The sequence below is a fragment of the Macrotis lagotis genome, chromosome 1, assembly GCF_037893015.1.
Source record: "Macrotis lagotis isolate mMagLag1 chromosome 1, bilby.v1.9.chrom.fasta, whole genome shotgun sequence".
Taxonomy (NCBI): Eukaryota; Metazoa; Chordata; class Mammalia; order Peramelemorphia; family Peramelidae; genus Macrotis; species Macrotis lagotis.
This window is the reverse complement of record NC_133658.1, coordinates 79,088,712-79,113,285: the sequence shown is the minus strand read 5'-3', so window position 1 is coordinate 79,113,285 and position 24,574 is coordinate 79,088,712. Positions and strand designations below refer to the sequence as shown.

The following is a 24,574-nucleotide window of genomic DNA, read 5'->3' as shown; positions in this document are numbered from 1 at the left end:
AACTCACTCTTCCATAAAACCTGCTGGGAAAATTGGAAAATAGTCAAGCAGAAACTAGGCATAGGCTGACATCTCACATCATCTACCAAGATAAAGTCAAAATGGATACAGAATTTGGATATCATAAGCCACTTAGGATAACCAGGAATGGTTTATCTGTTAGATAAATGGAAAGAAGAGAATTTTATGAGCCAAGAACACAGATAGAGAACACTATAAAAGATGAAATTTATATTGATTACATTAAATTGAAAAGTTTTTGAACAAACAAAACTGATACGGCTAAGATTAAATGGAATGCATCAAATTGGGAAACAAATTTTACAATTAGTGTTTCTGAAAAAGGATTCAATTTTAAAATATATAGAGCACAGAATCAAATAAAAAAACTAGTCCTTCCCAATTTATAAATGGTCAATACATATGGAAAGGTAACTCTTAAATAAAGAAATTGTTCTAAATAATTATTGATGTCAAACTCTAGGCCAATAAATTTGACAATCTAAGTGAAATGGACAGATATTTACAAAAATATAAGTTGCCCAGGTTAAATGAAGGGGAGTTTAAATACCTAAACAACCCTATCTCAGAAAAAAAAAATTCAACAAGCCATCATCGAACTCCCTAAGAAAAAAATTTTCCAGGGCCTGATGAATTCAGAAGTGAATTCTACCAAACATTGAAGGAACAATTGGTTCCAATTCTATATAAAATCTTTGGAAAAATAGGGGAAGGTGGAACTCTGCCTAACTCTTTCTATGACAACAATATGATGCCGATACCTAAATCAGGAAGAGAAAACAGAAAAAGAAAATTATAGACCTATCTCCCTGATGAATGTAGATGCAAAAATCTTAAATAAAATCTTAGCAAAATGATTACAAGTTATCACTAGGATAATACATTTTGACCAAGTAGGATTTATCCCAGGAATGCAGGGTTGGTTCAATATTAGGAAAACTGTTAGTATAATTGATTATATAAACAACAAACCTATCAGAAATCATATTATTATATCAATAGATGCTGAAAAAGCTTTTGAAAAAAATACAGCACCCATTCCTACTAAAAACACTAGAGAGTGTAAGAATAAATAGACGTTCCTTAGAATAATAAGCAGTATCTATCTGAAACCATCAACAAGCATTATATTCAATGGGGAGACTAGAGGCATTCCCAATAAGATCAGGGGTGAAACAAGGATGCCCATTATCACCACTACTGTTAAATATCATAGTAGAAATGTTAGCTTCAGCACTGAGAGAAGAAAAAGAAATTGAATCTATTTGAATTGGGAAGAGACAAAACTCTCACTCTTTGGAGATGACATGATGGTCTACCTAGAGAATCTCAAGAAATTAGTCAAAAAACTACTGGAAACAATTAGCAATTTCAGCAAAGTTGCAGGATATAAAATAAACCCTCATAAATCCTCAAATTATATATATATATATATATATGTATGTATGTATATATGTATATATATGTATGTATATATGTATATATAGCAAGATATGGTAGGAAGTGCTAGAAAGAGAGAGATACCATTCAAAGTAACCTCGGACAATATAAAATATCTGGGAGTCTTTTTGCCAAGGGAAACTCAGAAACTCTTTTGAAAATAATTACAAAACACTTCTCACACAAATTAAATCAGATTTAAGTAACTTGGCAAACATCAACTGCTCAGAGAGAGAGGTCGAGCTAATATAAGAAATGCCAATTCTACCAAAACTAAACTACCTGTTTAGTGTCCTACCAATCAAAATTCCAAAAAATTATGTTTATAAGTTAGAAAAAGTTCTAAATAAATTCATATGGAGAAATAAAATGTCAAAAATTTCCAGGGATTCAATGAAAAAAGTGCAAAAGAAGGTGGCTTAACCCTACCAGATCTAAAATTATATTATAAAGCATTAGTCCTCAAAACTGTCTGAATTTGGCTAAGAAATAGAATGGAATGCAATGTAATACACTAGCTACATTAGCCGGAAACAATTACAATAATCTGATCTTTGATAAACCCAAAGTGACCAGCTATTGGGATAATAACTCTCTCTTCAATAAAAACTGCTGGGAAAATTGGAAGTTAGTATGGAAGAAACTTAGATTAGACCAACACCTCACACCTTATACCAAGATAAGGCTTGAATGTAGAAAGGCTTTAGACATCAAAAAAATATTATAAGCAAACTAGAAGATCAAGGAGTAATTTACCTGTAAGATCTGTGGAAAGGGAAACAGTTGATGACCAAGGAAGAGATAGAGATCATCATTAAAAACCAACTGCATAATTTTTATTACATTACATTAAAAAGCTTTTGCACAGAGAAAACCACTGTAACCAAGATAAAAAAAATGTAGTACATTGGGAAACAATTTTTACAACTAGTATTTCTGACATAGGACTCATTTTTAAAATATATAGAGAATTGAGTCAAATTTTCATAAAAACAAGTCATTCTCAACTGATAAATGGTCAAAGGCAATTCACAGCTGTGGAAATCAAAGCAAACCATAGTAATATGAAAAATTTCTCCAAATTATTACTTATTAGAGAAATGCAAATTAAAGCATCTCTGAGATACCACCTCACACCTCTCAGGTTAGCCAATATGACCAGAAAGGACAATGATCAATGTTGGAAGGGATGCAGGAAATCTGGGACACTAATACATTGTTGGTAGAACTGTGAACTCATCCAACCTTTCTGGAGAGAAATTTGGGATTATGCCCAAAGGGCAACAAATATGTGCATACCCTTTGATTCAACAATACCACTACTGGGTGTATATCCTGAAGAGATTATGAAATAGAATAAAAACATCACCTGTACAAAAATATTTATAGCAGCCCTGTTTGTTGTGGCAAAAATTTGGAAATTAACTGAATGTCCTTCAATTGGGGAATGGCTTAACAAACTTTGGTATATGTATGCCATGGAACACTATTGTTCTATTAGAAACCAGGAGGGATGGGAATTCAGGGAAGCCTGGAAGGATTTACATGAACTGATGCTGAGTGAGATGAGCAGAACCAGAAAAACATTGTACACCCTAATAGCAACATGCTAGTGATGATGACTTGCTCATTCCATCAGTGCAACAACCAGAGACAATTATCTCTGTACCGTCTATATCCAGAGAAATAATTATGGACTTTGAACACAGACAAAAGACCATTACCCTCAAATCAGTCACAAATATCCCATTTTCTTATTATGTAATTTTACTGTGTCATCATTTATTTTTCTTGCTTAAGGATATTTCTCTGTCATTACATTCAACTGAGATCATGGAACCAAAAGTAAAGACTAACAGAATGCTTTCTGTTTGGTTTGGAGGGGAGGGAAGCAAGATTGGGGGAAAATTTTAAACCAAAATAAATAAAATCTTTCAAAAAGAAAGATACGCCCATATGCACATGTAATTCCATTTTATCCTACCTTCTCCAGCTGATTTCCATATATACATATATATATATATATATATATATATATATATATATATATATATATATATATATATATATATATGAAATCACCACCACTCCACTATTAAAAATCGTTAATCTTTTGTTGCATACTGGTTTCTTCTCTGCTACCTATAAATATGTCTAGATCTTCTATATCCTCAAAAAAGAAAATAAAACACCAAAAGCAAAGAAATCTATCTCTCTCTATCTGTTTATCTCTTTCAGATGTCATACTATCTTCCTTCCAATTCATGGATAAACTCCTTGAGGTCATTTACAAATGGTGCCTTTCCTTTCCTTCCACTTACTCTCTTTTTATTTCACTACAAACTGGCTTACAGTTTCATCATTTAAGTGAAGCTACTCTCTCCAAATTTACCAATGATCTCTTAATTGCCAAATCTAATGCTCTTTTCTCATTCTTTATTGTTTTCATAGTCTCAACAGCCTTTGAACCTCTTCTCCCAGATATTCCCTTTTCTCTGCTAACATGATACAGCTTTCTCCTGGTTGTCCTATTTCTCTGACTATTCTTTGCTATTTCTACGTCTAAAGCAAGACCATTAACATTAAGAGCCCCTTAAGGCTCTATCTTAGACCTTCTTATTTCACTTGATGATCTCATTTGTTCTTATGAAATTAATTATCATTCCTGTGCAGATGATTCATAGATCTATTTATTCTAATTTGTTTCTTGCTCTCCAATTTCCCAGAGAGTAATAAAAAGAGACAGAGACAGACGAAAAAGGCAAAGGGAGATAGCTAGCCCAAAACTTTTAAGAACAATATAAAGCTTTGAGATGAATATTGTTTCTCTTCTCTTCCAACCCAAAATTGAGAAGACAAGCCATTTGATATGTGTTATATGTGCATAGTCATGCAAAACTCACTTCCATTTTTATCATATTGTGAAGGAAAACATGGACAAATAAAAATCCAAGAAAAAGAAGGTAAAGAAAAAAGTATCTTTGATTTCTATTTTGTCTCTACGCTCTCATTCTCTTTCACAATAAATCCTTCAGAATTGTCTTGCATCATTGTATTTCTGAGAATAGTTAGGTTATTCTCAATAGATCATCATAAAATATTGCTGTTACTCTGTACAATATTCTCCTGTTCTGCTCATTTCACTTTGCATTAATTTGTCCAGGTTTTTCTGAGAGCATCGAGCTCATCATTTCTTTCTGTTTTTTTTTTCTTATTTTATGTTTTTGCAAGGCAAATAGGTTAAGTGGTTTGCCCAAGGCCCCACAGCTACTTAATTATTAAGTGTCTGCAGTTGGATTTGAACTCAGGACCTCCTGACTCCAGAGCCAGTGCTGTATCCACTGTGCCACCTAGCTGGACCCTGCTCATCATTTCTAAAAGTACAATAGTATTCCATCATCATCACATCCAATTTATTCAACCATTCCCCAGATTATGGACATTCTCTCATTTTCCAATTCTTTACTACTACTTAAAAAACTTTCTACTTATCCTTCTATATTTATTTTTTATAGACAAGTCCTTTTCCTTTTTGTTTTTTATCTCTTTGGGATAAAAACTTAGCAGTAGGTATCCTTGGTCAAAGGTTATACATGGTTTTATAGACCTTTAGGTGTAGTTTCATACTTCTCTCCAGAATAATGGAATAACTAGACAAATTTACCAACAGTGCATTATTATTTCATTTTTTCCATCCACTCTACAATATTTTCATTTTCTAAAATGTTAACCATTCGATTAGGTATGTGGTGGTATCTCAGAGTTGTTTTAATTTACAATACTTTAATCAATATTTATTTAGAAAATTTTTTCCTTGTGACCACAAATAACTTTGATTGCTTTGTCTAATTTAACCATTTCTTTTGAGATAACTTTGGTTGGTTTGAATGTTTAAATACAAATAAATAAAATTTTTATTAATCTACTCATTTGTTCAAGATTACCAAATAGAAATTTATTGTAGTTACTATGAAGTAGCAGTAGAGATTTTGTACCTCTACAATATCTTTATCTAGCTATTTGACAGAGGATAGCAAGATAATTCATAAATATACATTTTTTTTTCTTTTTGGTTTTGAAGCAAACCCAGGCTACTTGATATACTGTGAGATATTTATAGGCTCTTGGTTCATATGACAAATTTTGTCTACTGCCCTAATAAACCTGATTTGTCAATTCTAAGTGCATAGGCTGTTTCCTTAGAACCTTATATTTGGTTGAGACTTACCTGACTATTTTCATTTTGTTTGAAATTTGCTGTCTTACAGAGGAATTGGAATTCTACTCAGATTGTCTTTGCCATAGAGTTCTATTATTTGATTGAAAAAGGGAGCACACTGGTTGGGGACTTTTAAACAACTGTCTCAGAAACCCTACCTTCTCAAGGTAGGCCTGGAATACTGGGAGTAGCTGTAATCAATTGATTTCTTATAACCCAAACTGCCTAAGCAATTAACTGTTGGGTGAATGAGTCCAGAAAGGATGCTATATCTACAAATATATAAAATTCCTGAAGTAACAACTATAAGGAAAGATAATAAAAGAAAATAGAAATAGTTTAAAAGAAATTAAAAAGAAAAAAAATGTTTCTGGATAGATTTATGAAATAATTTCATCATATCTTTGAATTATATATAACTACATGTAATTTTTCTTAAAGGATGAGAAATAAAATATGTTAATTATAATATTTTAAAGTATTAACATATTAAATATATATTAATTTAAATATATAATAATGATATATAAGTATTTCTAATACATAACCAGGGGAGTATAATCCAAAGTAAGAGAACTAAAAGTCAATATTAGTAGAGAATATGAATTCATATAGTAATTAGTCAGTAAATCCATCCACTATATTCAAATTAGATTTTTATCAATAATGCAAAGGTTTCCAAAAGAAAACTAAAATAATCATATTAAAAACTCAAGTAGCCAATATCATGTGCTTAAATCAATAAATGGAGGAAAAACCTTTGACAGTCCAATATTTGTTTATGCAAATATCATCTGAAGAAAATGAATAGCAATAATATCATATTTTTATATATTAATATATAAAAAATATCTTAAACCAAAAACTACTATTATGTAGTAATGGGAAAGTAGTAGTTTGACAAATGGATAAAGAAATAAGAGAAGCATGTGCTCTTTCCTTTCCATGATTTCATTCAGTTCTAGAAATGCTAACATTAGGAACAAGAGAAGACACATCATTATTAGCAAAGGAGAGATAAAACTAGCTTTCTGCTCAAAACTTTATTTTTTCTTTTTTTAAAATCCCACAGGAGTGGTACAGAAACCAATCAAATGAATAGTTTTGGTAGAATTTCCAGATGTAAAACAAGATCACAAATAATAGAATTTCAGTTTTGTAACAGCAAAATTCAGAAGAGCATGTTATATGTAATAAACATTTATTAAGTGCCTACTATGTGACATTCAGTATGTTAAGTGCAGTGAAAATATCTCATTTGATTCTCACAACTCTGAGAGGCTATTTCAATTAATATGCTCATTTTGTAGTTGAGGAAACTGAGACAGGAAGAGCTCCAGGTAATATAGCTAGTCTCATACTGGATTTAAATTCAGTTCTTCCTGATTCCAGGCTCAGGGTTTTATTCACAGTACCACACAGCTACCTCTGAATAATAGACCAAAATAAAAAAAAAAAAGTCTGTGAAAGTCTCCAAGGTCAGGAGGATTCTGGGCTTCCCATCTAACTCATCCTGATATCTTCATCAGGGTTAAACATAACTGATACCAGTGTTTGCATTAGGAATTGTGAACAGATTTAGATGCATACCGAGAAGGTAATTTCTTGGTAGACAGGCATCAATTAAGAAGATACATCACCACTAAGGGAACTTCTTGAGAACTTTAGCAAGAAGAAAAGGCCTTCTAACCATAGATTTTGTCCTATACTTTCTAAACATGAGCAGAAATTTCTGTGAGCTTTATATGTATGGTTGGGAAAATTTCTTCTAGACTTGTTGGGAGGTTATATGTACTGATTCTTCTTAGGATAATACATATTAATTATCTCTTCCTTAGGAATAATAATTGAGTCTGACTGATTAATTTGGATTAAACCTTTGACAAAGTCCAATATTTGTTTATGCAAAAATGATCTGAAGAAATGAATAGCAATACTGTTAAGTTTTTAAAATATATTTTAATATATGATAAAATATCTTAAACCACAAACCACTATTATGTAGTAAAGGGAAAGTAATGTAATGTAAGTAAAGTAATGTAATGTAATAGTAATGAAGGGAATGTCCTGGAATAGGAACTCCTGTCATAATAATAGAAAAACATATATGAATCCTTCCAGGTGGATTTCACATCCTGTTGGGAAATGGGGGTTTGCTCTGGAGGGTTAAACTTCACAATTCCAGAGAATAGAAAAAATTCCTGAAATAATAATAGTGAGGTAATATATCTTTAAAAGTTACATGTTAATATTATCTATTTAAAAGGAAAGCAAGGTATATGTAATAAACACCTGCAGTTTCATGTAAAATCTTTTTTATTGTGATATGTATAGAGATATGCCTAATTAAATTCAGAATTTCAAAAAACAAGTTTAAAGGAAAAAAAACAGTTTGATTTCCATTCTTTACAAATTTTACCATTATTTAATATTGTGGACATTAATAAACATCAACAAACTTGAATATTTTATTATACAAAGAATAGAAAAAATGACAACTGAAACCATTTCTTTTAAGTATAAAATTTCTTTTTAATCTGCATTAAATTCAGCACTTTAGAACCAAGCTTGGTCTTAAAATTTAGATAAGAATGTTTAAAGATAGAGAAGATGGAAGGGTCTTCTGTCAGGAGGAACAGTAATCTAAGAAAAGATACAAAGATGGAAATGAAAGTGGAAAGTGGTATGTATGAGGGAGACAATGAGATCAACCATTCAGGAGCAGATAAACATCAGAATGATTATGAGAGATAATATGCCCTGTAGAGAAATTATACATAGATGTATAATCAGAGATTAACCCATATAAATTTAAAAATTCTTTATGGGGAAACAAATGGTTCTGGGAAGCCAAAAAGACAGTGAGACTTGAATCTGGAGATTTTCCAAGTGGAAGAGGTATTGCACGAATCTGGACAATCTAGGGGAGAATTGAATGACCCTAAGGATTGTCTGAAGTAGATGTCTCTAAATGCATTTCCTTGGGAAATCCAAAAAATCAGTTATAATATGCCCAGAAGACATATCCCCTTAGATACCACTGTTTCCTTAGCTGGGACATAACACTCATGAGGATAAGAGCCAGAGAGAGAGAGGGAAATGGGAAAATTAATCCCTTATTGTTAATGAGGAGTTAAGGGTATCAGATCCCAAAGGCTCCTAAATGGAGTAAATGTTGCTATTTTCCCTTTCACCCCTGGACTCGGTATGTGTATAGAATCTTGTAAATTATCCAAAAACTGGGGAGATTTATTCAAACAACATATTATATTCTGAACAGTGCAGTGCATAAAATGCTGTATTTAGAGTCAGAAATAAATGGATTCAAATTGAAGCTCCAGTTCTTACAAGCTGTGATGCCCTGGACAAATCAAGAAGCCTCTTTGTGTCTCAGTTTTTCATTTATAAAACAAGCAGGTTAGACTTAATGGCATCAAAAGTCTCTTCCAGCTCTCAGATCATGGTTTGATGATCCCCGAGTTCTTTTATAAACTACTACCTGGTCAGGTGAGGAAAGGATTAATGGTACAGATTTGTTGCTCCCTATTTTTATTGTCAGATATAATAATCTGCATGATCTCATGCCTACTCTAATATGCTTCCTGCTCCTGGATAAAAGCACACTGCCTAGAAATCTGAGCATGGAATCAATGCACAAAGTGATAAAGGGATGAGTCTCCTTGTCCTCTTTATTTCTGAAGTCCTCCAATAAATCAAAGCATTGCTGTCTAAATAAGACCAATAGCTGTTACTGCTTTGTCAGATCCAGCAAAAAGAGGTATGGATTTCCTATAGTTTTCTTTTTTTTAGGTTTTTGTAATTCAAATGGGATTAAGTGGTTTGCCCAAAGCCAAACAGCTAGGTAATTAAGTGTCTGAGTTCAAATTTGAACTCAGGTCCTCCTTACTCCAGGCACTGTACTCTGTCCACTGCAGCACCTGGCCACTCCTTATTTACTATAATTTTGCAATGGAATTGAATATTTACTGGGGCAACACATAATAATTCCCCACTCTTGCTTAGTGTGGGGGCTCAGATCTGCAAGGGTTGCATCTTTGTTGTTTTGGGCATATTAGCAAGACTAATAAAATTAAACAGGTTTTGAAGGTGTAAATGACGCTTTTGTTTTGAAGGCAAATCTCTTTTAAATTTGTGGAGAATTTAGTTTGGGCAAGAATTCTATGATGAATCCATGGAATTAAATCATTTTTTCTAATTTGCATTTTCATGTATTCATTCAAATTAGACACTCTGAACTGGAGTAGCAATTCATTTCAACCACCTCATCCCACTAAGAATTTCATCCACAGTATCCCCTTACAGTAGTAATAATAACAACAATAACTATTATTCTTACAGTGATTCTAAGTTTATGAAATAATGTGATTTATATTCAGTGTCTCAATTACCACAAGCCAGTGCTACAGGAATTAAAGTTATTATCGTTATGTTACAGATGGAAAAAAAATGAGGCTTAGTGTTCAAACGACTTGCTCGTGCCCACTTAGCTAGTCTCATAGATACATCCAAACCCATGTCTTCCTAATACCATTTCCAGTCTCTTTTTGTTCCTCTTGATCACATTATATAAAAGAGAGAACAATGAATCTGGTATTAGGAAGACTTGTGTCTCCATCTTACAGCAGTGAGTTAATACCTGGGCTACATTGGGCCAAATATGTTACAATTCTCAGCCTATTTAGATCAGGTGGTTCTTGTGAGGATTGTGAGATAATGCATGAAAAAAAAAATGTGCATACTTTGTAACACTGTAAAATGACAGAGTTCATTGTTAATACTCCTGTTATTAGTTTACCACACATGCTACCTCTCATCTAGTCTCTGAAAATTTCCAGGAAATTTAGGAAACTCAGAAAGGGAGAAGGGGGGATGAAAGCTAGTCAGTCCAGAAAAATAGGTTGCTGTTAGGGTGTAAAGGACTTTAAATGTTAATTACGCTTGCATTTTGTTCTGGAGATAAGTCACTGACATTTTGTGAACAGAGTATCAGTGCAGTCAAATCTATGCATTGTGAATATTAATTTAATAGTTATGTTTAGTATAGATTATAGAAGGTGATATTGGAAGTAAGAATCTAAATTATTTGCTAAAAGTCACAAAAGATTTGATAAGGATCAGAGTGGTAGCATTGTTAGTGAGTGGAAAACTACAGAGAAATCAGAAGAAGGGAGTTAATGGTTCCAGTGCCCTCTGTCCTAAAATATTGTGTCCAATTCTGGAAATTATATTTTAAGAATGATATTTACAAAAGGAGTTTATCCTGGTGATCAGGTTGTCAATATGGTAAGGGACCCGTCTATATGAAAACTGATTGAAGGAACTGAGGAAGAAAATATGTGGAAATAATGATAGCTATTGTCAAGGTTTTGCAAAATGGTCTTGTAGAGGAGGAAATAGAAAGTTTTTCTTCGTACACCCAGATGGTTGAACTAGGAACAATGAATAAAATTCAGTTTTTATTTTATAAAAGAGGAAAAATTTCCTAAAAAGAATAGTTGTCAATGATTGAAATGGGTTGCCTCAGAAAGTTATGGAAAACAGAACCTTAAATACAGCTTGGATGTGGAAAGAAGGGATTTTACTGAGGTTCTCTGAGATTTGGAGGTTTTTTGGATGCATTTGTGACTCAGAAAGAAGATTTGTGTCAAAAACACTAATAAAATACCTCTTCTAACCAATCTGATTTTTATGCAGTGAGTACCATGAGAAGAAGAAAATAATTTATGAAAGGCCCTCTAGGTCTTAGTTTTCTCACCTGTAAAAAAAAAAAAAGATTTTTATCTAATCACCTCTAAAATTTTTTTCAACTGCATAATTCTGAATCTCAAGTCAAAATTCACTCATGGCATATAAAGGTTTATACAATTCCTATAAGAAAAACACTCACAGCTACATAAACTGAAAGTGAGTGTCTACACTGAGATGATACTTGTATTTTATAATGAAGTATGACCCCTTTGAGGTGTTCATAATCTGTTCTTGTAAAAATTTGATTTTTACTTACGTGGAAAGTTCAAATTCTCCTGTCATATTTGATCTATCATTATTCCCAGTCACTATATTCTGTAAATCCAATAATCCAATCCAATAAATAATTAGAGTAAATGACAATGTGTGGTAGAAATACCCCTTCTGTCTTGATAGGCTTGGAAAATTCAATCATCTCATCTCATGTTCATGACTGATACAGACCCAAAGAACTAAAAGTGGTCTCTTTCTTGTAGGGATAAATAAATGTAATCTTCTGATCAAAAATATAAAGTGGAATTCTAGGAGAACAGATGAGGCAGATTTCAGAAACAAAATTGTGTCTAGGAGAAGAATTATGTGATGAGGAAGATCAGGACAGGGAGCAAGCATTTCTATACAGGTTGCTACATGTCAGACACTATAGTACTGTTTCACAAATACTACACTATTTGATATTCACAACTCTGCGAGGTAGGTGCTGTTATTATCCCCATTTTACAGATAAGGAAACCAAGGTAAATAGCAGTTGAGTGACTTGCCTAGTACCACTAGTAGTTAGTGTCTTAGGCTGAATTTTAATTCTGATCTTCCTGAATCAATGCTGAATGCTCTCTATATTACTTCTCTTTGTTATAGGTAGGATAGTTAGAATACATAACATTAATATTATTTTTCACTCTATGGAAAAAATAGTTTGATATCTACAAATTTTTTGCATATATTTTTTGCAATTCAGAGATATTGTACTTGAACATTAATAATCTGCTTTGCTGTTATCCTCTTCTTCCACTTTCTCCTCCAATAATTGTATCTGCCAGGCTAGTGGTGTCTTCAAACAGGTCATTAAGTTCTTTTTCATGCTCTTAACCTTAGATTTTAGATATGATTTAAGTGACTAACAATATATACTTTTGGCTTCAAAATAAGTAGGCTCAAAACAAAATTCTTTTGTCTTCCAACTAAATAATATAAAAATATTTCTGTTAAACTGCTTTAAACACTATTATTCATGTGCCTTTACTTTTTACCAGAAAAGATTTAGAATCATCAGCTAATATATTACATATAGCTTCATTATATGATACAAAATGATTCCTGTCCTGGGTTCAAATTCATTTTTCTTCCTTTTTACTCATCCTTCCTGTATAACCCAAAGCATTTGAACAATGTTTTGATTTGGGGAAGAGGAGGATCTCTGCACAGAACTGAGGTTGGAAGGATAAATTCACATATGAAATCTAAATTGATGAACAAAAGGTTTTCCATAATCATTGTTATTAATATGAGGACAGTCATCTAGATAGAGTCCTGCATATTTTTTATGTCGAAATTATAGGACTAGTATATCAACCTTATTTTAGGTAAATATGATGATCCCATTTACTAGAGGACTGATTGCATTCCTCTCATGAATATTCAGAAAGATAAATTTAACTTTTTTGCATAGAGATTTTAACTTTATTGTATGATCAGCAAAGAGGTTTGATGATTTTGAAGATTTATTCCTATTGTAATTTTTTTATATTTTTTATATTATTCAGTTGGAAGACATAATAGTTGTGTTTTAAGTCTACTTATTCAAAGCCAAATATATGGATAGTTACCCATTAAGATCACATGGGGCCCTCTGAGATTATCAGCATGAAATAGGTCTGTGTGTAAAGACACCACTTGCCTGGCAGATTTTGGAGGAGAAAGTGGAAGAATGATACAATGATACAAAGTGGAAGTGTGTTATCTTAGGAAGCAGTTTGAAGGTTAGATAAATAGAATAAAAGACCTTAAGAGGCAGGAGAATTAGCTTAGAGACTTAGGGAGTTTTTAAAATAATTGGTAATGTGCTGGGGTGGGGATAGTTTGACTTGGAAGGAAGGGAAGGAAGTGAACAAATTATGATGGGGAATCTGATAGAACATGATGATTCATTATGTGATAGTTTCAGGCAGACAGAAAATGTGCAGATTAATTTTAAGAACTGGATAGTGAATTCTGATGAAAAAATGGGAAAGTAAAAGGGGCCAAATTTTGAGGAAAAGATTAAAACCTGATTTGGGACATGTTGAGCATGAGATTCCAATGGATATATATATTCATAAATAAATGTATTATAAGTAGTTGGAGGTTTATGTATGAAGTCTAGGAGGAATGTCAGGAGCATAATTAATGAATAGAAAATCATTTCTGTAAGAATTTTACTTGAAGTTATGAGATTAGAAAGAAGAGAGATAGAGGAATAAAGAAAAATAAAGACAGTGATACAGTGAGAAGGAGAGACAGAGGGAGGATGGGAGGATGGTACAAAGAAAGAAAAACAGAGACACACACACACACACATATATATATATACATATATATGTATATGTATATATATATATATATATATATATATATGGAGAGAGAGAGAGAGAGAGAGAGAGAGAGAGAGAGAGAGAGAGAAACAGACACAGACAGACAGAGAAGGAAGGAAAGTGGAAAGACAGAGATTGAGAAAGGTGAAGAGGAGAGGGGGAGAATGATCTAGATAGACAGAAGAAAGAACCAAGGACCTTTGAAGAACACCAGCATAAAAATAACATGTGGGATAAATATGAAGAAACAAATAGGGGGCAAAAAAGGAACACTAAGAAAGATAGGAGATAAATATGGAAACTATAATATTTTAGAAATCAAGAGAAAAATATTTACAGACTACTTGCCAAAATGTCAATCATCATAAAAATCATAAAATGATCAAGGTTTTTGGTTGAGTGATAAAGTCATAATTGATGAGTTTTGAGAGACCAGTTTCAATAGAGGGCATGAAAATCATACAGCATGGGTTGAGGAATGAATATGAAAATCTCCATTAAATGTAGACATTTTTCAAGTGTGATTATGAAAAGGAAGGAAAGGATTTATGGTGACTGCACAGATGGGAAAGATTTAGAATGAGGTTATTTTGTATTTTTGAGCTTTAGGGTTATATATGCTTGTAAATCCAAAGTTTGGAATAAAGGAGAAGGCAAGACTGAAGATACATGGTAACTCAGAGATAATTGACACAGGAGGAGATATTAATTAGTCATATTTATCACTTTAAAGTTTACCTAAATGCTATCTTAATGATAATTCTATGAGCTACATAAGGTGATAGTCCTTAAAAGCCAAGGACTTAATCTCTGAGAGGATGTCATTTGTTTGCTTTTAAATTAACTGTAAAAATAGGGCCAAGACAGATGACCCCTTCATAAGTTTAATAAGTACATTAGCAGAGTGCTTAGCAAATAGTGACAACTTAATAAATGCTTATCCATTGACTGAACTATTCAAAGGGAGAAAGTTATGACAAAAATTAATCTCCTCATAAGTAGGATCTTTCTCATGAAGAAGACAAATGTTGGAGAAGGGGAAGTCGAAAGAAGCCACATGGATTTGGGTAAGAAGAACCTTCCACAGCATCGACTTTTCTTTCAAGGCTGAGTCATGAATGAGGAGTATTAGGAAAGTGGCCAAGATGCTAATTTTATTTTCCTTTTTTATCATTCCTGACACCACATACCCCAACTACCGACTATGATTTCACTGAAGTAAGTATCTTGTCATCTGTCATGAATGTGGACAACAAATGAAAATTTAGGAGTGAAAACTTTGAGGAGACAAAAAAGTCAGATCTGACAGTTAATTGACCATGTTGTTATCAATAATTCATTTAAAATTTCTGTGGCTCAATTTCCCATGCATAAAACTGATAAAATAATATTCATCCTAATGAACTCTTTATGTTAAAGTAAGGATCATTTTATATGATGCACATCAAGTGCTTTGTAACCATAAAGATCTTTATAAAGAAAATCTAATCCTCTTTCAACATTCTTTCTGGAGATCCATAAACAAGATGGAGAGCAGCAACCTCACCTCAGTAACTGAGTTCATCCTCCTTGGCCTCTCCAGCAGACCAGAGCTCCAGATGTATCTTTTCCTTTTCTTCCTCCTTGTCTACCTGTTGATCTTGCTGGGGAACCTGCTCATTGTTTTGTTGATATTTTTGAATACATGCCTCCACACCCCCATGTACTTCTTTCTCACCAATCTGTCCATTATGGAAACCTCTTACACATCCTGTGTGATTCCTCAGATGCTGGGGCATTTCTTGTCAGAAAGGAAGTCTATCTCTTTCTCTCGTTGTGTCACACAGTTTTTTACATTCCTGTTTTTTGGCATTGCAGAGTGCTATATTCTTTCAGTGATGGCCTATGATCGCTATATAGCCATCAGGGATCCCTTACGGTACTCAGTCATAATGAACTGGGGGTTCTGTGGAGGATTGGCTGCTGGGTGCTGGGTGGGTGGCTTTATAGCATCCACAGTGGACACAGTAGCCACTTTCCAACTTTCATTCTGTCAGGAAAATGTTATCAATCATTTCTTGTGTGAAATGCCTGCTCTGCTGCATCTCTCCTGTACAGATACATCCCATGTAGAGAAGGTCATGAATGTCCTCTGTATCTTTACCTTATTATGTCCTGTCACATTCATCACCTTCTCATATGCTCACATTATTAATGTTGTTCTACATATTCGATCTGCTGAGGGACGCAGAAAGGCTTTTTCCACTTGTTCTTCCCACCTCATAGTTGTTACGGTATCATATGGTACTGTACTCTCCCTCTACATTAGACCCCGTTCACTCTCTTCCCCAAAGTATGATAAAATAATTGCTATGTTTTATATTGCCTTCACACCCATCTTTAATCCTCTTATCTACAGTCTTAGGAATAAGGAGGTAAAAATGACCCTAAGAAAACTCCTGGGGAAAACCAGAGACACATAGGACCACATGATACTTTTTTAAAAAACCTATCATCTCCCTTCAATGTCCCATCTTGGGGTCCAAGACTTTGATCATTCCTCTGTGTTTTTCCATGTGGGTTGTCTGGGAAGTGGAAAAACCTACACTGGATGCCTTTCCTCACTTATTTTTCCCCTTTTCTTCCCTCCAAGACTTGTATTACCCAGAAACCATTCAAAATAACCAAGATCACCTTCATTTATACAAATCATAGAATAACTACCTGAAAGAAAATAATAATGATGAAACAAGATGCTAAAATTTTCAGGATGAAGGTAAAAATGTCCTGAAGAAAAATTATATTTTTACAAACATTTAATTGCATAGGAAAAATTAAAGAACAATTTTAAGAACAGCAAATAAAAAATCCTAACTTAACCATAAAGGAGGTGATATTAAATATCAGAGGAAAAACAAAGTGTAAACAAAAAAATCTTATAGGAATTGTAAATTAAATAAAAAAGTCACTTTGAAAAGATTAATAAAAGTAAAAATCACTTACTCAATTTGATTGCAAAGCTCATTAAATCAAATAACAACTGAGCAAGATAAAATAAAAAAACTCAAAAAGATAAAAAAACACCCATATAAAATTTTAGTCTCATAAAACCAAAACCAAAAGAAAAAAGATTATCTTCAAAAGTATGACCTACTCAATTTATAGAAGATCAGGTAAAGATTTTAAATAACCATAATCTCAGAAAAGACAAAAGAACTCATTGTACAGGTAGTACCAAAAGGAATAAAATTCCTTGTGCTTATTGGTATACAGAAGAATTCTGCCAAACTTTTAAAGAGCAATTAGTAACCATAAATCACATATTATTTATTAATATTAAGAAAGAAAACATTCTACCAGATTTCTTTTGTAAGTTTTATTTAGTCCTTATACTTAAACCAGAGAAGGATAAAGCACAGGAAAAAAACTATTTAACACTATTATTAAGCAAAACCAATTTTAAAATTTTAAAGGAAATCTTTTAAAACAAAGATTCAGTCAATAAATCATTCATCTTGAACAAAGCAGAATTTTTGCAAAGAATTCAAAGAGCATCAAATATAAGAAAAACAATCAGAATAATTGATTATATTAAAACAAAGTGATAACATCACAATGATTGCAGTAAATATGTGAAAAGCATTTGGCATAATTTTGACATTATTTGACATAAATTTGACATTTGACAGTAACATCTATACTAAAAATCCTGAAAAGTGAAGAATGTATCTAGGAGGGGTGACTAGGAGGCATGATAGAGCACCGGCCCTGGAGTGAGGAGTACCTGAGTTCAAATCCAGTCTCAGACACTTAATAATTACCTAGCTGTGTGGCCTTGGGGAAGTCACTTAACCCAATTGCCTTGCAAAAAAAAAAAGAATGTATTGAGGTAGGCAGGTAGGTTGCACAGTGGATAGAGCACCAGCTCTGGAGTAAGGAGGACCTAAGTTCAAGTTTGGCCTTGGATACTTAATAATTGCCTACCTATGTGACCTTGGAAAATTCACTCAACCACATTACCTTAAATAAATATTTTGTTTTAATAAAGAATGTATCTTAACATGAAAAGCAGACATCTTTTACAATGGGAAAATCTAGATCCGTTCAAATAATTATAAATATGAGAAATGAAAAAAATAGGAAACTCTTCTCTCTATTAGTTAACATAGTTCTGTAATTTCTAGCCATATCAGATAGAAAGGAGAAATTAATTGCACAAAGATAGTTAAAAGGGAGAAAATTACCCCTAATTACTGAAGATACTAATGTTTATTTTGAAAATCAGCAACAAAACTAACTGAAACAATAGCTGCAACAAAATTGCAGATTACAGAATAAACCCTTCAAATATAGAGAATTTGTGTACAAGAACAATAAAATAAAAGGAGCAATGAAGAAATGGAAAACACATTCCAAATAAGTACAAAAAGAAATAAAAAAATACCTGCAGATTAAATCTATGAAAACATAGGAGAGACTCATAAAGATTAAGTTATAAAGGGTTCCTTGAGGAAATAAAGTACAACTTGCATGGATGGGCTATACAAATGTAATGAAAGTGATATCACAACCAAAGTGAACTTGCACTTTTAATGCTATATCAATGAAATTGTTCAAAAATAATTAAAGAATTTGACAAAATAAATAAAATTTCTTTGGAAAAATTGAGAACATCAAGTAAAATTAAGTAAAGAGTTAGGAGTGAGAGGGGTATAATATAGAACTCAAACAATAATATAAGGCAGCAGTCATTAAAGCTATCTAATACTTCCTTGAAAAGCAAGGAACAGATCTATTCATCTGGGTAGACAATGGAGAATAAGAAGCAATGGAGCTAATTAAAACAGTTAAATGAAGTGAAATGACTTTGGAATGAACTTCATAAATGAAATAAGCTGCTCAGAAAATGGGAAAGCAGCATGGCAGAAGTTCCAGTGATGTATTTTTTAAAAAACAGTCTTCTGTTTATTCTGTATGTAGCTTGTTTTGTTTATATTTGGTCTTTGCTATTAGATTGCAGTCTCTTTGAGGGAATTTTGTCTTTCAGCTCTTTTTGCATCCCAAATATTTAGCAAATTGCAGGCACTTAATGAATACACATAGAATGAGCAAAGATCACTAAATCTCACTTATCCTTTAATTTAGTAATACTACTACCAGTCATTGATTACAAAGATTTGAAAAGAGAGGGGAAAAAACTCTATGTTCACAAATATCAATAACAGTACTTTATGTTGTAGCAAGAACTGAAAAGAAAATGGTATCCCCTTATTTGGGGAATGGCTAAACAAATTATGATATAAGAAGGTTATGTATTATTCTTCTTGTGGTGTAAGAGGTGATGAAAGGGACTGATTCAGAGAAACTTGTGAATATTTACATAAGATGATATAGAGTGAAGTGAGGAGGAGCAGGAAAATAATACATATAATTACTGCAGATATTTATTTTTTATTTATTTTATTTAAGACAATTGGATTGTGATTTGCCAAAGAACACAGAGCTAGGTAATTCTTTAGTGTGTGAGGGTGTATTTAAACTCAGTTCCTCCTGAGTCCTGGTCTGGTGCTCTATCCACTGAACCACCTATATGCCCCTTAGAAGATAGCATTTTATTTATTCATTTGTTTATTTGTTTGTTTGCTTGTTTGTTCCTTTATCTTAGGATTTTTTTTTGCAAGGCAATCATGATAAATGGCTTGCCCAAGGCCAGACATCTAGCTAATTATTAAGTGTCTATTGTTTTATTGTAAATTCTTCTATGGTTAGGTGCATAGTGAATAAAGCATTGGATTTAGAATCAGGAAGAATAGGATTAGAGGAACCTAGGTGTGGCAGTGGATAGGGAGCCTAATCTTAAGTAGGGAAGACCTGAGTTCAGATCTTAGCTCAGACACCATGTGTCCTTGAGCAAGTCACTTCAAATGTTAATAATATTATCCACCTCACCACATTCTTTTGAAGATTAAATGAAATATTTGAAAGGTACATTATTAACCTTAAAGCACTATGTAAATGCTACCTAATGATATTATTTAGTCTTCCTCAGACCCTCATTAACTGTGACACCCTGGACCAGGCCTTCAATTGGTAAACCTTTAATACATATGATCTAGTACATATTAAGCACTGTGAATATAAAGAAACTTGAGAGGTAGTATCTGCCCTTAAGGAGCTCACAATCTAATGGAAGAAACATGAAAATAGCTATGTACAAATGCCTTATGTATATATTAAGTAGGAAATGATTCCTGTGCAAAAGGGGATTTTAGCTAGGACTCTAAAGAAGTCAGAGTAACCAAGAAACATAAATGAGCAGAAAGAATATTTCATGTATGAGGAACAAACAGTGAAGATGTCTGGAGATAGGAAATAAGAGTATCTTGTTTGAAAAACTTTGTAACAGCTTCAGCAGGGCTGATACCCCTATGTTCTGTTCAGTGATTATCCCTGGTTTCTCCACCTTGGCTTTGTAGCTTCAATGGGTACATATCAGCAATATGACAACTTTAAGAATATTACCAGGAAATTGAAACAATCAAGAATTACTAAGTCTATGAAGGTGGCAGCTGCAAAGTATGTTAGAGCTGAGAGAGACTTGAAACTAGCCAGAATATGTGGAGTTTGATCTTTGGCTCGTTATTAAAAAATTGACTTTATGACTGAGGAAGACATGAGAAAGCATCTCATTGTTGGAGTATCCTCAGACTGTGGAACAATCCATTCCTCAGTTTTTAAACTAATAAAAAAAGAGGTGGCTACCCTCACAGTAGCAGAAAAGCAAATTATGATTGTTGGAGTTGATGACAAAATAGAGGCATACTTAACAGAACTCTGACCACTTTTTAGTCACATTTAAATTAGTGGGGAGGATGCCCCCTACCTTTGGAGATGCATCTGTCATTGTCCTTGGACAACTAAATTCTGGGTATGAGTTTCTTTTGGTTTTTTTTTTTTTTTGGATTAGATTCAGTTTATTTATTAAGCAGCCTACTATATGCTAATTAGCACAACACAAGGAGAAAAATGACAGACTCAGGAGATTACATTTCTTATGTGTTTTCACTATCCAGTAGCCATCCAACTATACTAAGTATTCAGGCAATAACTATTAAATATTTAAGTGAAAAACGACAACTTCAATAGCAAAAAAATCACTACCCAGCCCCTAAATGATTAAAAAGTCCATTGAGATTAATTTTTCTAATATAAAATCCAATATAAAGATCACAACTTTCTTCCCACTACATTGGAATTAAAATGATATGCCTGTTCTTTAAAGCTACAATAACGAATCCTTTTTAACCATACATTATCTCCAGTGATGTACTTTCATGCCCACTTGAGTCCACATGTGGGCTTTTTTGGGAAGTCCTTTGCACTACTTATAATATTGATTGTTTCAGCATCATAGAATTCCACAATGCACAGCTGAAGAATTATAGAAAAATTTTGCTGGTCATGGTATTTGACTTGCAGCAGGGAGCAATTTATTATGAATGAAAGCACTGTACAATTTTCCAAATTCAATTCAGCCTTATCTCAAATTTAAAGTTATACTATTTAATGGGTAAATTTCTAAAATAATTTTCATATTTAAACATAAGTTTAATAATTATTTCTGAAACTATGATTATTGTCAAAAATGTAACCTAGAACCTCCAACTTTTGTCACCTTCTATAAAATATCTTGCATGATTTTTGTACCTTAAAAGAATTCTCATTAAGCCTCAGTTATCAATTCATTATTATGTGTGCTTCCATGTGCACTGACTGGTCTCTTTAACCAATTTTTAAAGTTTCAATACTTCACATTTCTATCTTATTTTAAAACCTGATTTTTTTTATCACTTCAAAATTTTTCTTTCAAATTTTGATATGTACCATTTCTTAAATGGTGCTTAAAAACATAACTCAAGCCCAGTAATTAACCTATCTTTACAAGTGGTATATAAGTTAATGGAATATAATACAGTGCTGTTTTTTTTTTCCCTCCTCTTGGAATAGTTTTATACAACTGGGTCATTACTCTATAAACTGCAACTTGTCAACTTAAATTTTTATTTTTTGGTAAATTATGGTAAATTATTTTGGAAAGCCCTTTGATTTCTGTTCATTTTTCAACTCCTCAAGACCTGAAATCTGGCTTGTGGTCAACAAGTCTATCATTCTCATTCTTGTTTTGTTTTTTTGTTTTGAAATTGCAAGAAATGATTCAAAGGTTTAAAAAAGACAGACTTTAATCAATATGATCTTCTTCCTATAAGTGGTCAGGGAATATTAAAGCATGTAATTTCATGCAGCTCTTAGCAGGTCTTGATAAATAGTTGTTGGTTGACTGTGCTCCAAATTTTAGATGCAGTTACTTTTCTCCTGTTTAGTATTACTATTTGGCAGAGACAACAGCATAAGTCTAAAAAATTTATGGTCAAAAGCAAGTAATATACATCATGTTAATGGACAGGAAATATAATCTGCAAAGTTTGAAATAATGAAAAAAATCAAAGTTAACATTAGGGATAACAATTTCATTAATCATAGGACATTATATCTTTAAAAGTGTGAAATTCTAATTTTAGAATGAATAGTTTTTAATATATATTATCTAAAATTTTGTATATATCACCACAGAGATCAGACCATTCAATATCTACCAACAAATTATGACCAATCCAAAGTTCCTCCCCAATACTGTAGTCATATCAAATTCAATAGCTTCTTTACTGCTTCTTTATACTGAGAAAGGTTATTTTCAGTACCACCCACATTTTTAAGTGCAACAACAGATTTTTTGTAATTCTCAACTTCTTCAGAACCAAGAAGTTCCTCCTTTTTGACAGCAGAAGTTTTTCTGAAGCTTTAATTTGAAGAAGAGTCTTCAGGATATTTTCTTCTGAGCGACTATTCTCCCAGATATATTCCTCCATGTCTGCTTCAGTCATCTTTTTCTCCCACTCTTCAGTTTTCCATGATTCATGGTATAAAACTGTTAATAGATACATGACATAGTCATAATTCTGTCTCTGTAAAGGGCACCTGTCAGTAGTTATGGTAAGCAAATCTGTGTTCTTGCAATACCACTCTCCAACAAGTTTAATAAATTTCTTTTTTGCATGGTCATCTAAACTCAGTTTGGAAAGTTTAACCTAGCAGTGTGGGCCTGGGCAAGCCACTTAACCCCATTTGCCTTGCAAAAACCTTTAATGTTACAACTCTTGATTTGGGATTATAAAGAGATGGTCCCATAATTAGCTGTTTCAATTTCATTGGGAAAATGCTTCTCACATTTCTCATCACTGTCCAGTGCACTTGGCCAATCAGTGCAGAAATCTTTAAGAGCTGCCCAGTGCTTTTTAATTGCTACAGGAGTCAAATGCAAGAAATTGGGGATCTTTAAAAGTTCTAGATTTCCTTCCTTGGCCATAGGCACTCCTTTTCCCACTGGATAGCCCATTTGTATAGGAAGAGGCACTGCTGAGGGTTTAAATGGTGCTGCAGAAGGGTAAACACTCATCCAGTCCTGAACAACTGTCATCTTTGTTGTCCTAGGATTTGGAATCTGTTTTCTGTTCTTTCCACTTTTCGATGTTTTAGTGTTTTCTGTTTTAAGTGTGTTTGCAACATGTGGGTCACTGGCAGGAGAGAAAACTGTAGTGAAAGCGCTCAGAGCCCAGGGCCAGGGCCTCACGACACGCCACACGGGCGCTGCCCTGGATGTGAGTTTCATGAAGTATCTATAATCTTTAATTGATTCAAGTCTGTTAGCTCTTATAAGACAAAGGAAAAAGCCATCTTTCCAGTAAATATCATTGCAAGTGCTGAGAGGTGGGAGTATTTATGATGACATTGATGCTGATGTGTTGTAAAATTATCAAGCATATAGTCTGAAAACATCATCTATTACACTCTAAAGGAGTCCATCAACAGTGAGCAGAGTGCAAGAATGACAGCTATGGGCAGTGCCACCAAGGATACCACTGTGATGATTGATACATTGACTGACATTTAACCATATTCTTCAAGTTGTGATCACAATGGAGGTGATTGAAATCAGCTTTGGTGCTGCAACTCTGAGCTAACAGATCAAAATTTTATCTAAATTCAAAAGGTAAAGAGCGAAATTATGAAGCAAACTTATTAATTTAGCCTACTTTGGTCTGTTGGAAGAATTCTTATTATGTAAATGGTTCTTTGTGTACAAGGATGACAAAATGTTTGTAAATTATCTTACATAATAAATTATTTGGGAAAAAAGAAGCATTGAAAAAGTGAAAAAGTCATTGTCACATGTTTCATCCATGGTGAATGGTTAAATGACAGAATCCTGGAAAAGATCTTTTATGGAGGGGAGGAGTAGATGGTAATGAAGACCAAATTGCAAACAGAGTATTTTATATTTATCCTGGATGTGACAGGGAGCCACAAGAGTTTCCAGAGAAAGGTAGACAGATATGCACTTTGGTTGTTGTTTTTCCCCTAATCTTGCTTCCCTCCTCCCCTAAACCCCACAGAAGGCAATCTCCCAGGCTCTACATTCTTTCCATGGTATACCTTGATCCACATTGAATGTGATGAG

At 33.1% G+C, this 24,574-nt stretch overlaps 1 protein-coding gene and 2 pseudogenes across 1 annotated transcript; 2 read left to right on the top strand and 1 right to left on the bottom strand.

Moving 5' to 3' along the window:
- Positions 1–15,545: 15,545 nt before the first annotated feature.
- LOC141509361 (olfactory receptor 2F1-like) lies at positions 15,546–16,481 on the top strand. Its single transcript, XM_074218891.1, has one exon. It carries the CDS (start codon positions 15,546–15,548, stop codon positions 16,479–16,481), a length of 936 nt encoding a protein of 311 aa, XP_074074992.1.
- A 3,945-nt stretch (positions 16,482–20,426) lies between these two features.
- Positions 20,427–24,077, top strand: LOC141513653 (ATP synthase F(1) complex subunit gamma, mitochondrial-like; annotated as a pseudogene).
- LOC141493086 (small ribosomal subunit protein mS35-like) lies at positions 22,673–23,707 on the bottom strand (annotated as a pseudogene).
- Positions 24,078–24,574: the final 497 nt, after the last annotated feature.

Coding starts and splice junctions, on each gene's coding strand:
- LOC141509361 (XM_074218891.1), top strand. CDS start 15,546: ATGGAGAGCAGCAACCTCACCTCAGTAACTGAGTTCATCCTCCTTGGC.